At 39.0% G+C, this 24,778-nt stretch overlaps 1 protein-coding gene across 1 annotated transcript in view; it reads left to right on the top strand.

The window, feature by feature from the left end:
• Positions 1-2,066: 2,066 nt before the first annotated feature.
• The window catches only part of adcyap1r1a (adenylate cyclase activating polypeptide 1a (pituitary) receptor type I), a 29,762-nt gene continuing 7,050 nt past the window's right edge, over positions 2,067-24,778 (top strand). The window contains exons 1-11 of the mRNA XM_030751647.1: positions 2,067-2,154; positions 5,388-5,537; positions 13,136-13,229; positions 17,583-17,693; positions 17,799-17,896; positions 17,988-18,085; positions 19,989-20,121; positions 21,328-21,481; positions 23,064-23,124; positions 23,698-23,767; positions 24,194-24,285. Coding sequence (XP_030607507.1) covers positions 5,496-5,537; positions 13,136-13,229; positions 17,583-17,693; positions 17,799-17,896; positions 17,988-18,085; positions 19,989-20,121; positions 21,328-21,481; positions 23,064-23,124; positions 23,698-23,767; positions 24,194-24,285 — 953 coding nt within the window. The 5' untranslated portion in view covers positions 2,067-2,154; positions 5,388-5,495. The remainder of the gene's footprint in view (positions 2,155-5,387; positions 5,538-13,135; positions 13,230-17,582; positions 17,694-17,798; positions 17,897-17,987; positions 18,086-19,988; positions 20,122-21,327; positions 21,482-23,063; positions 23,125-23,697; positions 23,768-24,193; positions 24,286-24,778) is intronic.

Genomic DNA, 24,778 nt, shown 5'->3' with positions numbered 1-24,778 from the left:
GCTGCAGTGGCTATGGAATATTTTTGAGATTGTTATTTTAGGTTTGTTTTTGGGCCATTACTTTCTTCATATCTGATGCATTTCAGGTTAGAAATGTCAAACTTACTGTAATGTCTTAAAGTACCACTGTCAGTATAATGCATTTTAAAGACAGAATCAGAATAAAACAAGTCATTAATGCTTGAAAATCTAAAGCATTATAATTATTTCAACAGCCTTTCAGAAAATGTTTTAATACCATGATAATTTTCCAACAAAAGACAAAAAAGGTACACAATCTTCCTTTTGAGGGTTTTTATTTGCCTAAAATGAACACCTGCCTCACACAATACACAGATTAGATCTTACTGTTAGCAATAGGGTTGGCAGTTTGACCCTTGACACAGAGAGACATCTCTTTTATGGTACCTATCATCAGCACTCTGTCCTTCAGCAAATGCCTGAAACCCTAAATTGATTGTTTTGTGCAGTAACTGCACTGAAAAACTTTGTACATGTGGATATTTTAGAAAAAAAATCTAAATGAAAACACAATCCGACGCAGCTTTATCTTCCTCTTCTCTTGCCATTCTGCTCACACACAGATGCTTTTATCACAGCAGCACGATTCTGCGTTTGCTTTGCTGCTTCATCTCGAGCTAATAGAGAACTGGAAAGCCAGAACACTAGAAGTAACTGGAAGATGCAGTGTTTGCCATGGAAACAAGGCTAAAACCATTGTCTTACCTGCTATGATGCACAACAGTCTACAAATTGTTGACTTTAATAACAGAAAATTTTCTGAACTTGTCACACTGGGAGCACTTCTGTGGCTGCCCTTGAGGCAAGTCCAGTAACAGCGTTAAAATGTTCCAGGAACAGAGGGAGGCATGCGTCATTGCTCTTCATGGGCTCCACCCCCACCCCCATTTCATACATTTTGATAGAGCCAGGTGTCTTCAAGGCAGTTAATGGGGCCTTTTCTATTTCCTGTTTGGTTCTCTGAATTTAATGCTTTTTTATGCTTCACTGATTTATAGCCAACCCATCAAAAGCTTACATGCTGGGGTGATCAATCATGACTGAGTCAGGCTGCACTCAAAACACTGGCCTGCATACAGCTGCTACTGAAAAATGCCAACCCTGGATTCTGGGAATATTATGTAATAATATTGTGCATCCTTTTTATCTCTTAGTAATTGTTGTTCATATTTGCTTGTTTTTCTTTATTGATACTTTATGCCTTTGAATCTACTTATGCTTGTTTGTTGGTTTTCTTTCTGCTTGCGTTTGTTAGTACGGGTTTACAATCTACTGTCACTTGAAGGTAATTTTGTGTTTTTCCATGTTTTCTGTGACTTGGTGGTATTGTTGCATGTCTTTGTAGCCTTTTGCTTTGATTTCCAAATCAGAATCTGTTCGTTCTTGGCCTTTTAAGTAATTCACCCGCCTAGCTCCTCTCCTGTCTGGATCCCAACAAAGAAACTCAACAGGAGATTTAATTAAAGCGGCGGTTAATATTGATACTGAAGCTTTGTTTAGCTGCTGATAAAAGGTCGCGTGGTTGACTTGAGGCTTTGCTTTCAGCTCATTGGTTCCCTGCGGCGATTGCTTGGTCTCTGTCCGTGGTCCTGAAAGTAAACAGGATCGCCAGCGGCCACAGTGGCCTCTGCAGGTCGCTTGTGTGTGAATTAAGGCTCCTTTATGAGTAAAGTTGACAGTCTAACTCGACCAGCATCCAGTTTGGGGTTTTTGTGTAGCACATGCAGGAATTCAGATGTTAAAGTTCTGACTAAATATGAGTCACCCACATCATGCTGCCCACTCAGTGCCTCGCAAATTGCACACAGCAGGGGACCGGACCTTGTACCTTCTGGAGCGTCTGAGAGGCGCAGGCGCAAATGTCAGAATTTTATGAGTAGTTTCCTTTTTTTTTTTGGAACAAAGTCCCTCGCAACTGACGCAAAGACGTGTTTTTCTTGCACCACATCCCAGACTTAGAAAATCTGTCTCCTCCCCGCGCTGCATCGATGCTTTTGTAGAGCAAACAGCTGTCTCACTTTGTTGTCTGCGTGTCTGACGAGGCGAGAACCCCAAAGGTACTGACACCTTCATCCTCCTCCTCCTCCTCCTCTTCCTCTTCCACCTCGTCGCGGTGCCGCAGCAGCAAACGCGGTGAGTGGGTCCTGCAGCAGCGGCGGCAACAGCACCAGTAACGGCACCTGTTCTTTTCAGGAAGGTTTTAAATGTCTTAGCCGTGAAAACAAGGTAGAAACACCGCTGCAGAACCGTAAATGCCGATGGCTTCATGTGTAGATATTTGCGGCTGTGAAAATTAGGCATCGGTAAGTTGCTTTGACTTGTTTTCCAAGGCGAACGCAGCGCGCTTTCACTCACATCTGTGGCTCCCGATGTGACTGGTGAATTAAGAAGGCATTCAGCTGAAGCATGCATGTCTTTAAAACGCCGGTTATGTGTCTTCTGAAAAAAATGGAAGCAGGGAATTAATATCGAGTGAACGTGCCGTAGAAAAGAGGAAGGATATAGCTGCATGTGCAAGTGAAGGTCACACATGCCTGATGTGTTAAAGATTTGCGGATGTGGGAATAAAGAAAACAAGACAGGGCAAAATGTGTCTATTCTGTACCATTTGGGGGGTGGGTGGGGAGCATTTGTCACTTATTGTGTCTAATGTAGCCTTTCCTTTCCCTCTGAAATGATATAAATCACCTGACATTTTGTGAGCTTTGATTCAAATGACAAGAAAAGACGCTTTATCCGCGTTATGTGGGCTGTATGACCTCTATGCATCGGTAAAGGAACATTCACTGAATGTATGTAGAGATTTTAAATTGCAGTACACGTTTAAGGCAGTGGAAGTGGGTTGATTGGACGTGGGTTTATTTTTTATTTATTTTTTTGTTCCTACTGGGATCGCTTTAAATTGGAAATGATTTATTGATGCATCACAATGTTCAGGGGAATTCTACACACAGGAGGAGGAAACTGATAAAATTCCCTTTACAGTGGCCATAAATCTTTAAGGAATCTGGATTGAGTCTCAGTTTTTCTCTCTTGTTTTTGTCATCTGTAGACACACACTGCTTACACACTGCTTACACACACACACACACACACACACACACACAGTCCTACGGTTGATTGACATCCTTGTGAGTGCATGTGTTTCCCAGTCTTCCTATCACCGACTGGTTATATTTTTGTGTGTTTCTTTTCAGCTTCTGTTGACATCAGTGCCAAACAGATGTGACTGAAAACTGTTATAGCTTTGTCTTCTGTTTCATACAGCAAATAATGCTGAATAGTCCCATGGCTGCAAAGCTTCCAATATTTCCTAGTGACTCAGTACTGAGCGAAGCAGAGACTCTTGGCTTTCTCACCCTCGGGATAGTTCTGTTGTTTTCTCCACCAGATCTTTCGCAGGACCAGAGACATTGATTTGTTCTACATACAACCGTTTTTAACTTCATTTGAAGCCTATAGCAGCATGTCTGCTTTTGGGTTAAATAGATGAAGAGGGAAAAAGAGCTAACCAATAATGCCAGTTCCCATATTTATCTTCCTGTGTCTGTTTTATGTGTGCATTTTGGTTTTATTGCTCACATTAAAAGTTTGCTTTCAGCCCTGTTAGACATATGTAGTCCTCCTCTATATCTGTGGATTTTTCCTCTGAGCACAGTCTGTCCTATTACTTGATAAAGCATCCGAGAGATGCTTTAGAGGTAATTGGATTCAGTACTGGAAGGAAGAGTCTCAGAGTGAAATTCATTTCTCTGTGTACACGAATAATCTTTAGGAGAAGTTGCATGTGTGTTGTGCTGTTTCACTGGTTGTGTGCTTGTTATGTGTTTCTGGTGTTGCAGGCAAGTGTGTTTTGTGTTAGTTGTAAATAATTGTGTTTTCAGGAAGTTTTGGCAGGGGAATGTTGTTAATTCGGACCCGAGGCACATGAATTTTATTGTCTTAAAGGAAATTTAGAGGAACCTTCCAAATTTCTTGCCTTCGATAATCAATTTGTTTTTTGCAAACCCATGATATTGTTTTCATTTATGGCTTTGATGATGACATGTCTTTTTCTGTTGTTTATTTACTCAGCAAAATGTTGCCTCTCTGAACAGTGTCGGGGACTTTGGGGAAAAAAAATCAAATGATGCACATCCACTGAAGGCCTGTGTTTGTTTATGTGTGTGATTTCTGGGTAGAAGAGACGAGTTGTGCTCTGGAGTCCCTCTCAGGGTTTTTATAAGGTGTTATACAGCTTATAAAACTAACAAAATCCAACATTTGATTGAAATGTACAGAAATGCACTAAAGGGTTGCACTTGATTGTTTTTGTTATGAACTGATAACCTGCTTGATAAGATACAGGCACATGTCCTGAAATGATTTCATAAAGTGCCTTAAAGTGAAATCAGACATAATCAAATTTATTGTTTTAACACTGAAAAACATAGGTAACAGTTCCTTTTATATTTTTAAGAGACAATATCATCTTTTTTTTTTTTTTTTTTGGAGGTTTACTAGGTACTTGAAAAATGATGGCTGCAACAACTGATGACAGAATTCATTCTCACTGCTTCCCACATCCGCATTGTTAAGTAAGGCAAGTTTATTTGTGTGGCACATAAGGCCAGTGTAAGTGCTGAGACATCAAAGGCATCAGAAGATGAAAGAAACACATGGTAGCAGTAAAACACATACTGTAAAAGTAGTAATGCAGGAAACATCCAAATTATTTCATAGAGTTGCTTCAAAAAATATCCAAATAATGTACTTTTTTGTGTGATCAATTGTTTTGAATAAAGATTAAAGTAGAAAAAATGCTACAGTATCCAAAAACTGCTGCATAATTGTTATAAAATTTATAAATAAAAGCATCGGGAACATTCTGTGCAGTTTGAATTAGATTTTAGCAGTAAATCAACCACTACAGTAACTATAGTTATGGTATGCAATTCTTTCTGTCATTTAACTGCACATTACCTTTTTTATACAAATTGCTAAAAGTGATGATGAATGGAGGGTAGATTTATATTAATTGGAGCAGCCATGAGGTTGATATGGAATGAAGTCTTGAAAGAAAAAAAAAAAACAGATGACGTTAGAGGTTATTCTGGTGTTGTTTCTCATTTGACAGATTCATTCACTTTAACTGACACTGGCAATGGCGTCAACACTTAAAATAAAGGAGCATCTCTTAAGAATGAACCATTTTAGTTGCCACAGTTAGCAACAACAGCAGTATTAACTTAAACAGGTATCTGCAAATTGTAATTCTCATTATGACTCAGAAAAACTTAATAGAGTGATGGGGTGCATGCACACATTGGCCTCTCTTGTTGTTGCTTGTTCACTTAGTGTTTTTTCCTCTGTGTGCTGTATTTCAGAGCCCTTGATGAAGCACAGTGACGCTGTGGGGAGCATTTTCAGTGCATCCCTGTGAAAACACGAAGATAGTGAGGTGTCTTTTGGATGCAAACGCTTCACAGGAGACGATGAGAGGCTTCCTGCTGAGTGCTGTCTTTCTGTTGCCCTTGGTGAGTAGTTTGTGGGCATTTATCTGTGTGCTGTTCAGATTTGTAGGTATGCGCATTTGCGTGTTTGTGTGTTTGCTTGTGGGGGTGTTCAGGAGCACTGGAATGCATATATCCATACATAAGGATACAGTATATTCACGTCTCCATTATTTCCCTCCTGTTCCTCAACTCAGGCCTGGTTTATTTTTATATGCACACTTTTGCTGGTGTGTTTGTGATGAGCAGTAGAAGGATGGAAATCAACCCATGCACAGCACATCAGCATACGTTACAGATCCAGATTCAGCTCATCATTAAGGCAAGCACAAAAACAGATGGCCTGACTGACCAGAGGACTACCCATCCATCTGCTCTGACTCACTTTTTTGTGGTCTCATTGAAATGAAAAGCAGAATGGAAGAGTTGTGCAAGGTGTGTGGGAGGAATCATATTCAGGGCACTGATGCAGCACAGCAGCTCTTTCCTTGGCTAAGCCACACAAATGTAGAAATTGCTTTTGGCTATTTGAAAATTAATATCGTCCTTTATGTGATGATGGTTTCTTTTGTAACTGCCAGTAAAATTTAGCAGTAGTACCAGCAGTGCCGTTCATAAAGCAACTTTGCAGACACAAACATTGTCTCCAACCTTCAAGTCACCACCCCCTGACATATGTGAAGTGCTTCTCCAGCTGACATCTTTGCACAGTGCCATTTGAAGCTGACCTTCAGCGACTGATGTGGCAGATATGTCTGTTGTGATGTACTTATTATGTGTCAGATGGGTCTGTACGGTGGGCCAGTGGTCTGCAGCGTCAAATGGGAGTTATTATCTGTGCTGCGTGGTGCTGTGGGTGCTACTGAGTTATCTGTCCCTTGAAAAAAAATAGCCTCAGGGAGGGAAACTGCATTCTGCAGCCTCAGAATGGAGGCTATATCTGGACAGACATCTGTCTGAGAAAAGAAGAGTTACTGGGAGCACAGATTAAAAAGCTCGCTTAGAAATATTTCATTGATCTGTCCTGTGTTTTCACGCAGTGTTTTCATGGTGCTTGTTTTAGGCTGAAGCTTCTTAAACCTTTTTAAATCCAGTGCAAACATTTTGTTACTCATAGCTCTACCAGCAGTTTTTAAAATGCTGATTTCACATTGCATTAAAAGTAAAACTAATGCTGATGATAATTTCATAATAAAAAACAAATCAGAATAATAGACAGTGATTTTAAAATTACTCATTCACACTGAGTAATTTTGTTGTGGCCTCAAAACCCATCATAAAAGGTTCTGAAGTATTAACATTATTTAACAATATCTGAAGCTAATATTAGCATTAATATTATCATTAAAAACCATTAACTCAATAACTACTTAAAGCATGTTCTTTTGTATAATAGAGATAAAATGTATTTATGTGGGTGGAACCGCCAGCTAACATTGTGGATTTAAATCACAGCAGGCAACAGCTTTGTTAAAAATAAAAAGCTCTGAAAATCCGGTGTAGGCTGTGCTAAAGTTAGCAACTAGCTGGTGACACATTTAGTAGCTCAGCAGAACTATCTTTACCTCAGAAGCTGATGGGAACCAAAACGGAGCTGAAAGGAAAGCTCACATCCTGTATGCCCCATGTTTCGTCAAAATACCATGTGCAAGCTTGTGTACTGATGAAAATGTCAGACTTACAGTATATGTTTCTTTGGGAAGCTCTAATTACAAAAGTACCAAAACTAAGTGACAGAGTAAACCAAAAAAACCTTTACTGCTGTTCAGCTTTATATCACAGAAAGATACTCATACCTGAAGTTATCTTCTAAAGATAAATCCTTAAATATTTCATTTCATGTGTGCATTTATTTTCTATTATACAAGACTATATAAACAATTCAAGTTTCAATTCAATTTTATTTTTGTAGTGCCAAATCACATCAAAACAGTCACCTCAAGGTACATTATATTGTAAGGCAAAGACCCTACAATAATTACAGAGAAAACTCAACAATCAACACAGCCCCCTATGAGCAAGCATTTGGTGACGGGGGAAGGAAAAATTAGAAGTGCTTTCTAATAATACTGCCTAAGGGAAGCATGTATATATAGTGTAAATAAAATTAGTCCTAGCACAGAACCCTGTGGAACTCCAAAATTAAGTTTACTGTGTGAAGAAGACTCCCCATTTACATGAATAAATTGCAGTCTGTTCTATTCTAACTAATTCAAACCGCTGCAGTGCAGTACCTTTAATACCTATGTAATAAAATATTATGGTTAACAGTATCAAAAGCTGCACTGTGGTCTAGCAGGACAATCACAGAGATGAGTCCACTGTCAGAGGCCATAAGAAGATCATTTGCAACCATCACTAATGCTGTTTCTGTACTATGATGAATTCTGAAACCTGACAAACAACAGTGCAGTCATTTTTCAGTCAAGCATTCAGTGCAGTCAGATTATATTAGACTATTATATTTTTATTTAGAAAGTTTGACTTTTTATTGCATGGCACTGAATCTCACTGTAAATCCTGTATAATGACAATAAAGGCATTCTATTCTATTCTATTTTAATGCTTCAACTCTGCAAAAATCTGTTGCAGTATTTATGCACATTTCCAGATAAATCGTAAAAAGTTTAAACTTTTACATGGAAAAATAAAACAGAGTAGTGAAGCTGACATAATGTATGTATCATTTGAACTTTACAGTTTGTCAGTTGTCTCTGTTTTAAAATTATAAATTTAAATATTGGTCAAGCTAAAAATTAAAAGCTAATTAAATACTGATTTTCTCAAGTGACGTCATGCACACATTACTTGAGAGTTGTCTGCCATTGTGGCTGTGATACAACCACTAGGCAGGGAAAAAATGTGTATTCTCCAACTGTTTGGAAGTGGTTCCTGGAGGGTTGCTGGCTTTTGCTAGGTAAAATTAGACAGAAAGAAAGCGCTGCACTAAAAACCTCCTAGTGATTGCTTTGTTTGCTAGCAGATTGCCACAGTTGCCTGTAGTTTTATTATTATTATTATTATTATTATATATGTCTGCAAATACTTGCTAACTTTCATAAGGCGCAACTCTAGCTTTGAAAGCAAACGGTCTCCATTTCTGGGTTTTTGACAGTTTCGCTACAGTTTGGAGAGTATCACTTCTATCACTTCCATTCAAACTACAAGCACAGCAATATACTAGTGACAAAATAAATCACAAGAGGATTGTGCCAACCAGTTGGGGAATACACTTTTTTTTTTCTCCAGCAACAGGCGGTTGCCAGGAGGGTTTAGCAATAATTTTCCCTGCAACTGCCATCAACCTCCAGAAACCACTCCTAACTCATCAGGGAATGCTCATTTTTCGCTCACAACTGGTGGTTGCTACATGGTTGTGGACCAGTTTCTAAGCTTGTGTGACTGGAGCACTCTTCACTTAATCCTATATTATCACCATGATTGTCACACATTGTCACATAATTTTAAAACAGTATACTATACTGATTTTGTTTGTTTGTTTTTGTTTTTTTTTTTAAAGTGAAGGCATCAATATTTGCATCTTGGTATTAGCAAAAATGTCATTAGTTCATGTGAACTGTAATGGTTTAAACCATGATTAAACAGCATTTCAGATAAACATCAGGTCACATATGTTGACCGTGTTTCATTTTATCTCTTTCACTGGCTGTATAAATGTATCATATCTTAGCAAGCCAAAATTTTTAGTCACTTAAATTAGCTAGCTGTCAATTGCACTTGACAGTCATTGGCATCAACAGCATGCAGTGCTACACACTGAATATAAAAATGATTTCTGCTACCATGCACTCACACAAAAATGCCATCAAGCATGAATGATAACAAAATAAACTTCTGTAATATGAACTTGCACTGCTTTCATAAAGTATTAAAGTTACTCAGTGCACAGAATGTGTAAACATCAGGCCGACTAATCATCACTGCCTACAAATATTACATTCAGTTCAGTCATATCTACATCTTTGGATTGTTTCATACAGAAATACAATTTTAAACATATTTGGGAACAGGAAAAGCACATACACACAGAGACACAAAATAAGTGAGTGGCTCGAAATGGAATGAATAGCACATTTCATACTGTCATCTTACAGGCTGTCTGCATTCATGCCAAACAGATATTAGTCATCTGCATCCAATTATTTCTCATTTCTGAATCTTTGCCTACACTGCGTACCAACTCCTGGCTGGTAACCTGCTGCTTAGCAACATGGATGCTTGCAATGAGTACAGAGAGGTCTTTCTTTAAAACAATACCTGCACTGGTTTAATAAACAGCACCAAACAGCTGTGACAGCATGGGGAAGTGAGGTCTTTGAGATCTTTTGTTGTCATTTTTTTTGTCATCACAGAGAGGAGGAGAAATTGTTTACATTTTTAAAAAAGTGTTATTTTGAAATGGTAACGCACCAGATAACAGATAAATCTAATAATATTTCACATAATTTTCGCAGTGTTTTAAAATTCTGCCCTCATGCTGCAAGATAAAGAAAGGTACTGAGTCCTAGGACATCTTCACAGTCAGCTGATGACCTGTCTTATCTAGGTACTGACGCCTGAAGTGAATTCATATTGGAGAGGAGGGAGATAGAGTGATGAGTCAGCCATGGCTCAGAGGGCTGGGATATATTACACCTATCATTTCACAGTGAGAGCGAAGGAAGGGTTACAAGAAAGCTAAAGGTGCAAAATAGAGATTGGCCTTGAGAGAGTGGAGGGGAGCATCAACAGAGAAGTTGACAGACATATAGTAACTCTACTGCCTCAAAGTAAATTGCTCTCCTCACTGCATCTTGGAGGGAGATGATATCTTGTTTACTCCTCTGTGGTGTCTTTTATGAGCCTTTTTAATGGGCTTTGGTTTCATTGGTCAGCAGAGGATGTCTGAGGGAACCACAGTTTTGGACCCACTGTCCTAAACCCTGGTTTTGTTGGAAGGTCATCCCCTCACTCAGTCAGTTACTTTTACAAGTCTTAGGCAATATGTACAAGAGACAAGAGAATGGGGCAGCACGGTGGCGTAGTGGTTAGCACTGCTGCCCCACAGTTAGAATACCATCTGGAAGGCCTGGGTTCGATTCCACCTTGGCCCAGGCCTCTCCCTCTCTCTGTGTGGAGTTTGCATGTTCTCCCCGTGCTTGCGTGGGTTTCCTCCGGGTACTCCGGTTTCCTCCCACATTCCAAAGACATGCACTTACTGGGGTTAGGTTAATTGGCTAATCTAAATTGCCCATAGGTGTGAATGAGAGCATGAATGTGAGTGTGAAAGGTCGTTTGTCCCTCTGTGTTGGCCCTGCAACAGGCTGGCGACCTGTTCAGGGTGTACCCTGCCTCTCGCCCTATGACAGCTGGGATAGGCTCCAGCCCCCCCGCGACCCTTAACAGGATGTGCGGAAGCGAATGGATGGATGGATGGATGGACAAGAGAATGTCTTATTACAATAGGTGTTATTATAATAATGATGAAAAATTTCATTTTATTTTCCACAAATCAAAACTGCACATTAAAGAGTTAAGAGCAAACAATAATTTGAGAATAATTCTCTACTGTAATTCCTCCAAAATAAAGGTCACCCATTGCTTTACCAAAAAGCCTAGTTAGTACTGGGTGCCAGCTTCACTGGAACAACAGTGCGCTGCAGCCTTTTAAAATGGCACTAAAATGAATGTGGCTTCATAACAGGAACAAAAAAGGAAACGAACATTAATTTTAAAAAGTTTTAAAAAAGTTTTATAAACATAAAAACAAGACAATCAATGGTCTGTAATATTGCTCCACTTGCAGAACACAGGTTAATTTGATGTTTTGTTATGTGCCCCTAAGCTGCTGCTTCTCCACAGTTCATGGGTAGTCCTGGCACTTAAATAACATGCTGCTAAAACCTTTCAGATAAGACAGATGCATTTATGAAGACCAATGATAGAGGTGATGCTGTGAGGCCATGAACGTTGTATAATATATTATGAAGCAGCAGAAATTGATGGCAAACTAGGTAAATTGGAAGTTTCCTACATGGTCAATAACAGTTCAGATATACTGAAAAATATCACTGTTTTGCACTATGAGTCCAACTCTATAATGTCCAAACAGGCCTCTAAATTGTTGATGCAGGTCAGACAGAGGTATTTTGAGTTTGGAGACGAGTTCAAAACGAACTATTAGCCTGTTAATTAAAACATTAGCAGCCATGTAGGGTTATACATAGTATCAAATCACAAAATGGCAACTTGCTGACTGACCCAGATAAGATGAATACATGTTTTGCTGACTTTTAGGCAAAAATCTTCCAATCATAAGGTGAATCAAATATTAAACTTATGGATGCATTCTTTGAAGAATTAGAGCTACCAAACTCTTGGAGGAGTCATCTTTTGCATTAGATGCTGATATCAAATTAACAGAGATACAAAAAAACAATATCTTCCCTCCCAAACAAAAAAGCTGGGTGACCAGATGGCCTTAACATTGAATTCTATTAAATGTTTAGCTCTAAGCTGTCACTGTTGCTTCTTCCCTGTTTGCTTAATCATTCCAAACAAGCCTTAAGACTGCCAGATAGATAAAGACTGCCAGATAGAAAGCTAACATCTCACTGATTCTGAAACTGGGTCACGACCCCCAGGAGGTATCATCGTATCGTCCTATTTTGCTTTTGCCATCTATCCATCCATTTTCTGGGGAGCTGGAGCCTATTCCAGCTGCCATAGGGCAAGAGACAGGGTACACCCTGGACAGGCTGCCAGCCTGTTGCAGGGCTAACATACAGACAACCGTTCACACTCACATTCATACCTATGGGCAATTTAAAATCACCAATTAGCCTAACCCCACTAAGCGCATGTCTTTGGACTATGGGAGGAAATCGGAGTACCCGGAGAAAACCCATGCAGACACAGGGAGAACATGCAGACTCCACACAGATGGCCAGATAGTGGATTCAAAACCAGAACCTTCTTGCTGTGCAATAAAAGATATTGAAAGAACCCCAAAAAACATTAGAACTTTTTACAAGGTTAAGATTAGTTACAAAGGTCAGTTTTGCATTTCCAAGAAATATAATTTTACATGTATTTTGTTCACACAATCACTAGGAGTCATTTCCTTTTGAGATGTAACTTTAGGTCATAATAAGGGCTCTCTGGGGAAGAACAGTCTTTAAAAAAGCAATTCAGGAACCAGCATCTTCTCTGAGTTTGCACCACTGTTAATATACTGCCAGATTATGACTGGTCCTTGTAAATTTCTGGCATGCATTGCAGTCCTGGACCATTCTAGATATTATTGGGTTCTAAGAGGTGCATGTGAGAACATCAATGTTCACCACAGGCATTGCAGTACATGGTATTTATCCTGCCTGCTCCCTAGCACAGATCTGATTGCACCCGTATGAGAATAGCATATATAATTATCCTGGTAATTCACGATGAGTAAGTGGACGATGTGGGCTTCTACATGCTCTGTCCAGACGGCACCCCAACAAAACTAAAGAGTGTATTTCTAGTAAAATGCATCTGATGTGGGACATCTCCCTGACAATCTCCCCAATTCTTCCCACATCAGTGTGTGTGTGTGTGTGTGTGTGTGTTTGTGTTTTCTTTAGGTGGCCTCAGAGTCAGACCACTGCATAATAAAGCGTGAACATGAGAAATGCATGGAGAGGATCGCAATGCACAAACCAGATGGCGCAGAATATGGTAAGTGAGGATGTCTCCCTGGGTGTGGGTATGCATTTGTGTATTTTTGTAACCTTTTGTGCTCATAATCCAGCATGAAGCCACTGCTTTCCATATCTGTGCTGCTGTGATTAAAACGTTCACATCTTGATTAGCTCCAAAAACACAGATTTGCTGATGAAAGTCATGCATAGCCTGCTGGGAATTAATAGAATACAGGCTTGTTTTTACTCTCAATGATCAGGCATTTTTCATGTTTGAAAAGGTCATACAGGGACATGTAAGGATGAAAGATGAATGTAGCTTTATTTCTTATTCACATTGCAAACACATTACCCCAAAAGGCTGGCTGGTCATATACAGTTATGAAAAAAAAATAAAAATGCTTTCCTTGTGTTGCTTTCGTATTTTTCCCACATCATTTTCTGAAAAGAAAAACTTGTTATGTGGGCCCTGGAAACAATTATTTTCTTGGCTAAGGATTGTGGTTTTCATTAGCGACTGCTGCAGGTCTCCTGCTGCTCAAAATTTGCACAGCAGACTGCAAATCCCAGGCTGCACTGTGACTCACAGCTTTGCTGACAGCCACCGGAGCCTTGGAGGGAAAAAAACAAAATGTAAAAGATTTAGAGCGTAAGATAACAAATTTAAGGAGGAGAGGAGCTGTAAGGTCAGTTCGTTTTTCATCTGTAGATTTTAAAGGTCGGCCTCGTAAGTTTCCCTGTGTGCTGCACAGCAAACTGTGTCAGGTTCTTCTGTCTGTTTTTATCTGAGATTTTTTCTTTCTCTTTGTGCAATATGAGGGATTAAAGTAGAAGATTAAAGTATTTATAAGCAAACGTGAGAATAATTTATCACTTGCAATTACTGTCTTGATTAAAATTGTGTACTCGGTTATTTATTTCATTCTCTCGTTCCTCTGCAATGCGAGCAGTTTGTTTATTTTTGTGTTTGACTTTCATTTTTTAGACCACAGTAGCACACAGTGGCCAGCCTTGGCCCTTTAACTGATCCCTGTCTCCTCCTGTCCCTTTAAAAGAAGCCACCCTGTTGCTTTCTGCTGACAGGAAATCACTTGTGAGGAAATAAACCTGCCTGGTTTGCAGAAATCCAGCATGAAGGCTTGAGAAAAATGAGAACAAGGAAAGAGCAAGTCAGAGAAAGGACAAATAAACTGCTGGTGATATGGGTTTGTTTCTGATTCATAAAAAATGATTTCCAAACAAACAAATAGTCAGTAATTTAGTCAAATTATATAACTGGCAACAACAAAAACAGTCTCCAGCTTCTCCAATATGAAGATTTGCTTGTTTATTTATTACAAACCGATTATCAGTGGATGTTGAACAGTTCAAATGTTTGATAATACTGCTGGGGCCTTCAGGAAGTCATACTGGGCATCTTTAATTTATCACACTTGCACTCATTGTATTGATTAAAATTGGGCATTCTGTTATTTATTTTATTTCCTCATTCCTCTGCAATGCAAAGAATTTGTTTATTTTTGTGTTCAACTTTCAATCTTTAGACCACAGTAGCACACATTGTCCAGCCTTGATCCTTTAACTGATCCCTCTCTCCTCTCAGCCCTTTAAAAGAAGCCATCCTGCTGCATTCTGCTGACATGAAATAATTTGTGAGGAAATAAACTTCCCGTTCACAGAAATCCAACATGTCTTTCATTACACATTGATTATCTGTGGATTCTGAACTGTGCCAATGTTGGATTATACTACAATGGCCTTTAGGAAGTCATACTGGGCATCTTTTTAAAAAATAATAATAATTTAATCAGTTAATCCCTGTGGATCTCTGCAGGAGCCTCGTGACATGTTGTTCCTTTCATAGCAGTATCTGAACTTTAATAAAAATGAAAAACGAATCTCTTCTGCTCTTCAGTTTTCTGCTCAATTTTAGCTCCATGACTCAGAACACAAAAAAAATCATTCAGGCTTCTGATTGAATCTGCATCAGAAAATGAAATTATATCAGTCTCATGAATCCAGCCATCTGTATTTGTGTAAATGTATTTTATACCTACATGGACAATACTGTATGTGTGACGGGTGATTTTTGCAGGTTGAATTTTTGCAGCCTAGTGAAGACTCAGCATACTGTGAGATTTTGTGTGAGATAGCCAGAGATGCAGACAGAGAGCTTTATTAAGCCAGTTACCTCTGTAGCTCAGTGCAGCTCATTTGGCTCAGATTTGCCCTTTAAAAGGTAATTGGCTTCGTGTCCGGCTCACCAGACAGAACCAAAACAGATTAGAGAGCCACGCAGAGTAGAGAAAGGACTGCAAACACACTGAACACATGCGCAAACACATGATACCCAAGATCCACAGAAATCAGAGTTCTCTGCAGCACCACAAACCACCCAAGCATAAACTTAGAAAAAGGGGGGAGTGAGAAGAGATGGGAGCAGAGAGAAAGACAGCAATTTAAATTGTGAAACCAGTACATAGTATAAAAATAAAAGTGCTGAACATTAGTCAAGCACTGAGGCAGATGAATAGATCAAAACAAAAACCAAGAAACGGAAATGGTGTACCAGTTTGTTTCAACTGGTACACCAGGTGAATTATATCAGATTAAAAAAACCTTACGAGTTGCTCCTTTATTAGGTGCAGCTGACTAAGACTAATGCTTAACCATTCATCGTGAATTAAGGGTGGTTTCTCCTCCCAGTGCTTGAATAAAACAAGCAGTGGAAGAAGCAGACAAAATAAATTGTGCTCTTTTATTTTACCACAGTTGTTCACATAATTTACAAACTGTTGTGCCATGCATTGGTCCTCTTTTGCAATTTGTATTTATTGTCAAAAAAAAAAAAAAAAAAATAACAGGATTCATGAAAATATGGAGCCCATCAGGCTTTTTTTAGTAGAAAATCGACAGTGAAACAGAAGGACTTTGACCTCAAAGCACAGATGTACATAGATATAAAAGATAATGCAAGTTGCACAAAGCTAGATAATTATACCAACTGCAGAAATTACATGGGAGGAGTCCATAAAACTGAGCAGTGAAATGTAAAATAAATAATCAAAAGATACCAAAAGCTGCAACACAGAGCTGTGTGGAAAACTGGCTTCAAGTCCATCCTGTGACCCATCTTTGGATCATACGACCCATCAGAGCCACTAATGCACAAAGAAAGCGTAGCTACGAATAAGGCAAGCAAACCAGGGAGGCTGTCACGCTATCAGTGCTCTGTTCAAATATTTCAGGGTAACATATGGAAATGATTTCCAGAGAAAATCCTTTCTGGCAAGAGTAGAGAACAATAGAAGGTCCTGTTTCCCAACAATTCTTTGTGTGTGTTTGACATAATTCTGACATTATTTCAATTTGAGTCAAATGTGCTCATTGCATGTGGTTTTTGGTTCCACAGGATTATAAACTATATAAACAGGCCTACAGTGTAAAATGATGGGCTTTTTCTGCTGGTCAGATTGGAATAGCTTGTCAGCTCTTTTGGCAGTGAGGGCTGATTCCCTCATGGGTGTGTCAGTGTTGTGTGTTAGCCCAACTAAAATCTGCATCATTTTTGCTTAGACTATAGATTTAAGCTACAGTATATTTTTGTTAATAAATGCACCTACTTGTACCTGGCTGCTTCTTCAGCATCCTCTTTAATGGTTTTCCAGTGAGTACAAATGTCTTGCCATTTAGAGCATAAAAGGTGGAAACAGCACAAGAACAGTAAAAATACACATAAGTTAAAGCAGCTGTCATCAATGTTTATATAATTTTTAAAAAGCATTTAGCAGCCATGCATTTCCTTCACAAGTTGGAAAGACCAAAATTGGTGCTAACTTTCATTTGGCTGCTGCCTAGGAACATGACTCTAAATTAAAGGGCACCCATTATGATGATTTTCCATTTTTTTATTCTTGAATGAGTCACAGTAACCCAAAATAACCCTTGTCTTATTAGACTGGCCCTTTGTACAGCCATGCAGCTTGTCCACTCTCTGAAACAAGCACCTCTGCCTTTAAGGTGTGTGTGTGTGCCTTTGATAACTATAGTAGAGCAATCTGAAGCCTGACAGCAGAGAAAGAACTGTTCAAATGGGCAGCATATCGCCTCATTTTAGTCAAGTAGTAACTCTGGCCAGAAATCAGATGATCTGAGATTGGTTGAGAGAGGTACCTTGAATTACCCTTAATTCTTTTTTTTTTTTCTAAAATTACTGGATTTTTATTTAGGCCGGCTAAATAAAAATCCAGTCAGAACTTTCCGACTACACCATCAATTTTTTTTGTGAGGAGTTTTTTCTGGAAAGAACCCCGTGACAACATGATTTTACCAGAAAAGAACCTCACACTGACCACATGTGTTGCTATGTTTCCTGTCCATTGCCTCTCAGCATGTGATTGGATGTGGGACAACCTGACCTGCTGGCAGGCGTCCAATGTCGGGGAGGTTGTGGAGGTTAACTGTCCGGAGCTCTTTCATGACTTCATGGGCCCTGAGGATGGTGAGTGCTAACACCTTGTTCAGATAGTCTTATTTGAACAGATTATTTGAACTTCAGATTTCTTTAATTCAACTCAGTTTTGTTCAGTCATATTTTTACTTGCAGAAATGGGGAAGGTCAGTCGTAACTGTACTGAGGACGGCTGGTCAGAGCCTTTCCCTCACTATGTGGACGTCTGTTTTTTCTATGATAACAATAACACTGTAAGTCTCTGCTGAATAATAAGTCTCTAATTATTCAGCACAGTGCATGTATATCCAGCACACAGACTCATTCTCTGTCTCTGATCATTAGGGCATGTACTACGCATCAGTCAAAGCACTGTACACAGTCGGCTACAGCACGTCGCTCGTGTCTCTGACCACAGCCATGGTCATTCTCTGCAGGTTCAGGTGAGCTTTCCCAAAATCAATCCATCCATCCATCCATCCATCCTTCCATCATCCATCCATCCGTCCATCCATCCATCCAACCGTCCATACATACATACAGACATACATGCATACATACATCATCTTCCACTTATCTAAAGTTGGGTCACAGTGGCTGCAGGCTAAGCAGGATATACCAGATGTCTTTCTCTCCAGCAATACTTCCCAGCAGTTGGGCATGCCCTAAAAACCTCCTGAATGGAGGTGCCCAACATGTACCCTAAACAGATACCCAAACGACTTTAACTGGCTTCTTTGAACACAGCAGAGCAGTGGTTCTACTCTGAGCTCCCTCCGGATGTCCGAGCTCCTCACTCTATCTGTAAGGCTTTGATTATACTTTCAGCATTTGTGAGTCCACTAACAGTTCACTTGGGTACTAGTGATATAACTTTAATCATCAGACAGTGAGTGCAAGGGTCCTTGCAAATGTGCATTTGCCTGCCAGTTTTTTGGGACTCATCCATGGAGACTTTATATTACAATGCACCCACTATGCATGCGCCCTGGGCAGTGAACTTTAAGCGGACCTCAAAGAAATAAAACAGGACTGAGTACCTGGCCATGGTGTCTCCAGCTGTCTGTGTCTGCAACAGATCCAGGCCTAAGGCTGAGCCTAGCCACCCTACAGAGGAAACTCGTTTCAGATGCTTGTATTCCTTTCAGTTATGGCCCATATCTCATGACCATAGGTGAGGGTTGAAACTTAGATTATTGGTAAATCAGTCTGTGACATGAAAAATATGTTTACAAATTTATTTAACCATTTGAATCCTCAAACAACGACAAAGTTTAGGAAAAATAAATTTATGTTTGTCTACAATTGTTTCAAACATTTGAGCAAACCTATGCCATAAGCCAAGCAACAGCTGGGTAATCCTTGGTAACCCGGTTGTCATTCATTCATTCTTTTATGTTCTTTCTGTGATATAAATATCTTTAGGTTCTGGACTGTTGTTTGAACACAATTCAATGTGTACAGTTTCAGTGACTGGCTAAATGACAGCCTTGAGGACCTTAAGTCTATAAAATTCATCCTGTTTTTACTCAAAGACTAAAAGCTTGGAATCATGGGAGGATAATGGTGCACATTTTATAGACAGTTTATTCTGGGAGACATTTATTGAGTTGTATTCAGTTGGTTGCAAATAAAACCTTTAGCTTAAGAGGAAAGTGCAAACTTCTCTTTACTTTCCTACCTCTGCTCAGATGGCCAGTGTGTGTTGGAAACTGTCAGACATAACTCCCCTAATTCACCATCAGAAGGGTGTGGCTGTGTTTTTTGAAGCTGATCCACCATGAATCTTAAGGTTCAAAGACACCAATACAATCCTGTCTTTAAACAGCTCAATCCCCTTGCAGTTTTAACATTTTCTATATGAGGTCCCTGTTCTGGGACCAGCCCTTATCTGTTATTAGAGCACATCCTGTCAGCATTTTTTTATATTGCAAACATGGCACATTCAATGAAAACGCTTTCTTAAGATGTGGTATTTGTTGTGCTTCAATTCTGTTACATCAAATTTGATAGAGCAGGTTAATTTAATAGGATGTTATTCACATTCTAATTTACTTCATTTTTTTTTTTTTAGAGATTTTTACTGGAGATTTGTGTGTGTGTGTGTGTGTGTGTGTGTGTGTGTGTGTGTGTGTGTGTGTGTGTGTGTGTGTGTGTGTGTGTGTGTGTGTGTGCGTGCGTGTGTGTGTGTGTGTGAGATTAGGGTTACAAGGCCAGGCATACTGGCCTTCAATGAGGTTTAAGGTGGTAATTTCTAAATCATCTCAGACGTGGAGTGCTCTGATGTAAAGAAAAGGTAAATATATATACATATATATATATATATGTCCTTTCTCATCTCTGCAGGAAGCTCCACTGCACCAGGAACTTTATTCACATGAATCTGTTTGTGTCCTTCATCCTGAGAGCCATCTCAGTCTTCATCAAGGACGGCGTGCTGTATGCTCAGGAAGACAGTGACCATTGCTTTGTGCACACAGTCAGTAACAACAAACATATACTATATATACAATGTGGGTATCTAGAGGCAATAGTACATACTTTAATGGTGGCTGATGGGAAGCAATCTTGACTACTTCTTTGGTTATTAATGAAAAATTGGTCATTTTCAATTTCCAAGGTTAATTAGTTCATTAATTTCAGTCTAAAACAGATTATTTTAAATCAAAGCCTTTAATATTCTAAACAATCCCTTCTCTGACAAAATAACTGCACACTGGAGTCAGTAAAATCTATTTACTGGTTTGGTGTTCTACCAAAATCCAGCCACTCGTCTTGTAAAGAAAACAGGCATATAAATTATGTTCAGGCCTGTTTTGTTCGAGATATAGTGAGTGCTTGAAGCTTGAGAAATATGTCTCTTCCAGTTTTTCCTGTTTGTTGTTCACCTTTGAAAGAACTTCAATCAGATGCAAATTTTACAAAAAAGCAAACATGCTATTAGATGACTAATACTCCCTGATCACAAATGCAGAACAAGCTCTTAGCCTTTGTCTGATAAGAATACATTGTTCGCTGTTGTTAAGCAGCCATGATAAATAAACCTAATTAGGTGCACTAATGGCTTTAGCAAGGCCAGTGGAAATCTTCTGCTAGAGTCCTATTAACATATCAATGGTTATTTTGCCCTTTTTTCCTCTTTTTTTCCTGAATTCAACTGCTTTACCACATGGCGATTGCAGGTCATTGTCATGGCGGTACAGAGAATCAGATCAGTGGTGTAATTGGTTGACCCCGCTTTGAATATGGACTTTAGTCATTAACACAATGTCATCGGATGACACTTCGCCTGGCATGTAGGTGACTCGCTCCTGCTGTTTGCATATTAGCTCATCAGCTCATGCTAAATATTTAGGTTTATTACAGTATTGTGCACAGGTGTTGCACCCTTGCTGTTTGCAGGCATGCCACTCTGACATTTGGGGTCTGTTGCTTTTGAAGAAAGTCTGACCATTAAACATGAATTTTTCTGTTGAAACCAAAGAAACATGTTTTTCCTTCATAAAACTAAAACAACAGATTATTATATTTAACTTTATGAAATTTTGAAACCTAATTTTCTTGTTTATGGTAATACAGAATTTGTACCTTCTTCTAAGATTAAATTGATTATCCAGCATCAGTTATTTTATATAGATATAAAATCATAGATGAAATAACGCATCTCCTGTGTCTTTTCATGCAGGTGGCATGTAAAGCAGTGATGGTTTTCTTCCATTACTGTGTCATGTCCAACTATTTCTGGCTGTTCATTGAAGGTCTGTATCTCTTCACTCTGCTGGTGGAGACTTTCTTTCCTGAGAGACGCTACTTCTACTGGTACACCATTGTTGGGTGGGGTAAGTAGACTTTTTCACATTTATTACCATTATTGGCACAAAGTGGTGACCAATTTACAGTCCCTGGCCATTTCAGTGCTGCTGAAACAGACTAGAACTAACTTCCTGTTTAACTCGTGGTTAGCAGAAATATCTAATCAGCCAACCACATGGCAGCAACTCCCTGCATTTATGCATGTAGACATGGTCAGGATGACCTGTTGTAGTTCAAAGCATCAGAATGAGGAAGAAAGATGATTTAAGTGACTTTGAATGTGGCATGGTTGTTGGCATGAGTATTTTAGAAAATGCTGATCTACTGGGATTTTCCCACACAACCATCTGAAGGGTTTATATAGAATGGTCTGAAAAAGAGAAAATATCCAGTGACCACAAGATATGCCTTTTGACGCCGGAGGGCAAAGGAAAATGGCCGATCTGCTTCAAGCTGATAGGAAGACAACAAATAACCACTCTTTGGAAATCAAAGTATACAGAAGAGCATCTCTGAAAGCACAGTACATCAACCCTTGAAGCAGATGGGCTAAAGGAGCAGAACAGCACACCGGCTGCCTAAGGCTACAATTCACATGGGGTCACCCAAACTGGACAATAGGAGATTGGAAAAACATTGCCTGGTCTGATGAGTCGATTTCTGGTGCTACATTTGAATGGTAGGGTCAGAATTTGGTGCAAACAACATGAAAGCATGGATCCATCCTGCCTTGTATCAGTGGTTCAGGCTGCTGTTGGTGGCGTAATGGTGTGAAGGATGTTTTCTTGGCATAATTTAGGCCTCTTAGTATCAGCCGAGCATTGCTATTGTTGCTGACGATGTTCATCCCTTTATACCCATTTTCTGATGGCTGCTTCCATCATCTCAAACTCGTTTCTTGAACATGACTGTGAGTTTCCTGTACTCCAATGGCCTCCACAGTCACCAGATCTCATTCCAATACACCACCTTTGGGACGTGGAGGAACAGGAGATTCTCATCGTTGATTTGCAGCAGACAACTCTGCAGCGACTGTGTGATGCGATCATGTCAATATGGACCAATATGCTTCCAGTAACTTATTGAATCTGTGCCATGAAGAATTAAGGCAGTTCTGAAGGCAAAAGGGGGTCCAACTCAGTACTAGCAACATGTACCTAACGAAGTGGCCACCGATTATAGTTACTCATCATATTGTGAAGTTTAAAATCAGTGCTGAGAACCTTTTAAACATTTGTTGATCATACCATTCTCTGTACATTTGAATTCAGACTTTTAAACTAAAAGAAACAAAGCATTATAAAATGTAAAATAAAACAGATATCTTCTGAATTGTTCACTTTTTGTTAAAAGTAGATAAAAAAAAAAGTTTTTTTCTTTCTGAATTCCTCCTTCATCTGCTAATTATGATTACAATTGGTAATTTATTTGAAAGTGAAAAATATAAACAGGATTGTAACCACAGAAATATTTATCTGCCCATAACATGTGTCCAAACTTCAGTAATGTTAATATTGTCTGTTTTATCCATTTTATGAATATGTATGGATTTTATATATGATTTAAGTAAAATATGTATGTATTTTTTCTTTCTGTTAATGATTGCAGGAACTCCCACAATTTGTGTGATTGTCTGGGCTGTTCTGAGGCTACATTTTCATGACACTGGGTATGTCTGTACTCCTCTTCCCTGCCTTTAGTCACGGAAAATAACTAAGTACATATACTCCTGCTGCTTTACACTCCTGCTCCACTATAATTTAGAAGCAAATATTATGCATTATCTTACACAATATTTATGTAATTATTGTAGTTACTGTTTTAGTTATCCTTTAGATTTGAGAATCAACAAATACAGTACCAGTCAAAAGTTCATGTGAATGGATGACTGATAAATACTGATGAAAATACTGATAATGTTTTGCCAGCATAAAAATGAATCCCTTTGTTGGGTCAGTTAATAAGCCTCTGTTGAGTTCTCTGTTATTGCATCCTTTTTCATCAGTCTTTTATCATTTTTTGAGCACCATGTGTGATGTAACATGACTGTAAGAAAACAATTTTTTTATTGTCAACTGTTAAGAATTATATCCTTCCATTTTAAATCCTCTTCACTCATCTGACTTTTTTGGCCTTTTTTATTTGGCAAATGGCTTGTTGTTTGACAAAATGTATGATGTTCTGCATTACCTAATGTCTGCAGCATGGTAACTGATTATTGAAATGCATGGTTGTCCTCCAGATGCTGGGATACAAATGAGAACACTGCCCTCTGGTGGGTGATAAAAGGACCCGTGGTTGCATCCATAATGGTATGATATTTGCAGGTCGTACATTCAGTTTTCCTTTTGTCCTTCACTTGCTCCCTCTAAAAGAAGAAAATGCAGGGTTCCGCTATTGCTCACCTGCAAAACCAAAGGCTAAAATCTCTCCTGCAGTGGCCTCAGTTTGAGTCCGGCCCATCCTAATGTGGTGTGAAATAAAAGTGAAAATAATTGATTCATTTTGGTAAACTACCTGCATCGAGAAATCAGTGTGAATGCAAAATTCAAGGAAATCAAAGCAATTAAAAATGAGAGAGAGTGTGTGACTGAGTAGACAAACTTTAAAGGCAACCAGCAATCTCTGCTGGCAACAGAAAGCCAAGCAGAGCAGAGCAGCTAAAAAGCCAATACTTAAGTGACTGGAATGACAAGATTTGCAGGTTTATCATATAATATTTGTATGTTTCATGTCAGATCAATTTCGTCCTCTTCATTGGAATTATTGTGATCCTGGTCCAGAAGCTGCAGTCCCCTGATATTGGAGGAAATGAATCGAGCATTTACCTGTAAGTTACAATCAGTGGGGTTAAATGTGTGTTCAGAAATGCCCGAATTTGGATGAAGAATTTATGCTTAAACTAATAAAATTGATTACTATGGTTTTTCTAGATCTTGCAGCCCTGCTACTCACAGAGATAGGATTCAGAATTAGGAGTTAAGGCTGGTACTGTTACATTTTTCATTTTGTCATAAAATCCCCAAACCTACAACAAAAGACCAAAAGACCTAAAAGACCAAAACCTACAACAAGCTGACCCTACAAAAGGTATCACTTGTATATTTAAAGCTGGGTGACATTTTTATCATAAAACACACACAAATGTGTATGTTGCACAGGGGTTATTGTCTCTCTTGTGTCACAAACACATAAATTTAGCCATTTTCAGACTGACGAAATATGATGTAATACTCTCTAATATCCCTCTGACATTTCTGCCTAGATTATTTTTTAAATTATTTTATTTAGATTCATTTATAGAACCTGGTGGCAGGAAGTTT

This window comes from Archocentrus centrarchus, chromosome 17 (genome assembly GCF_007364275.1).
Source record: "Archocentrus centrarchus isolate MPI-CPG fArcCen1 chromosome 17, fArcCen1, whole genome shotgun sequence".
NCBI classification, from domain to species: Eukaryota; Metazoa; Chordata; class Actinopteri; order Cichliformes; family Cichlidae; genus Archocentrus; species Archocentrus centrarchus.
This window is presented reverse-complemented; position numbering and strand designations above follow the sequence as displayed.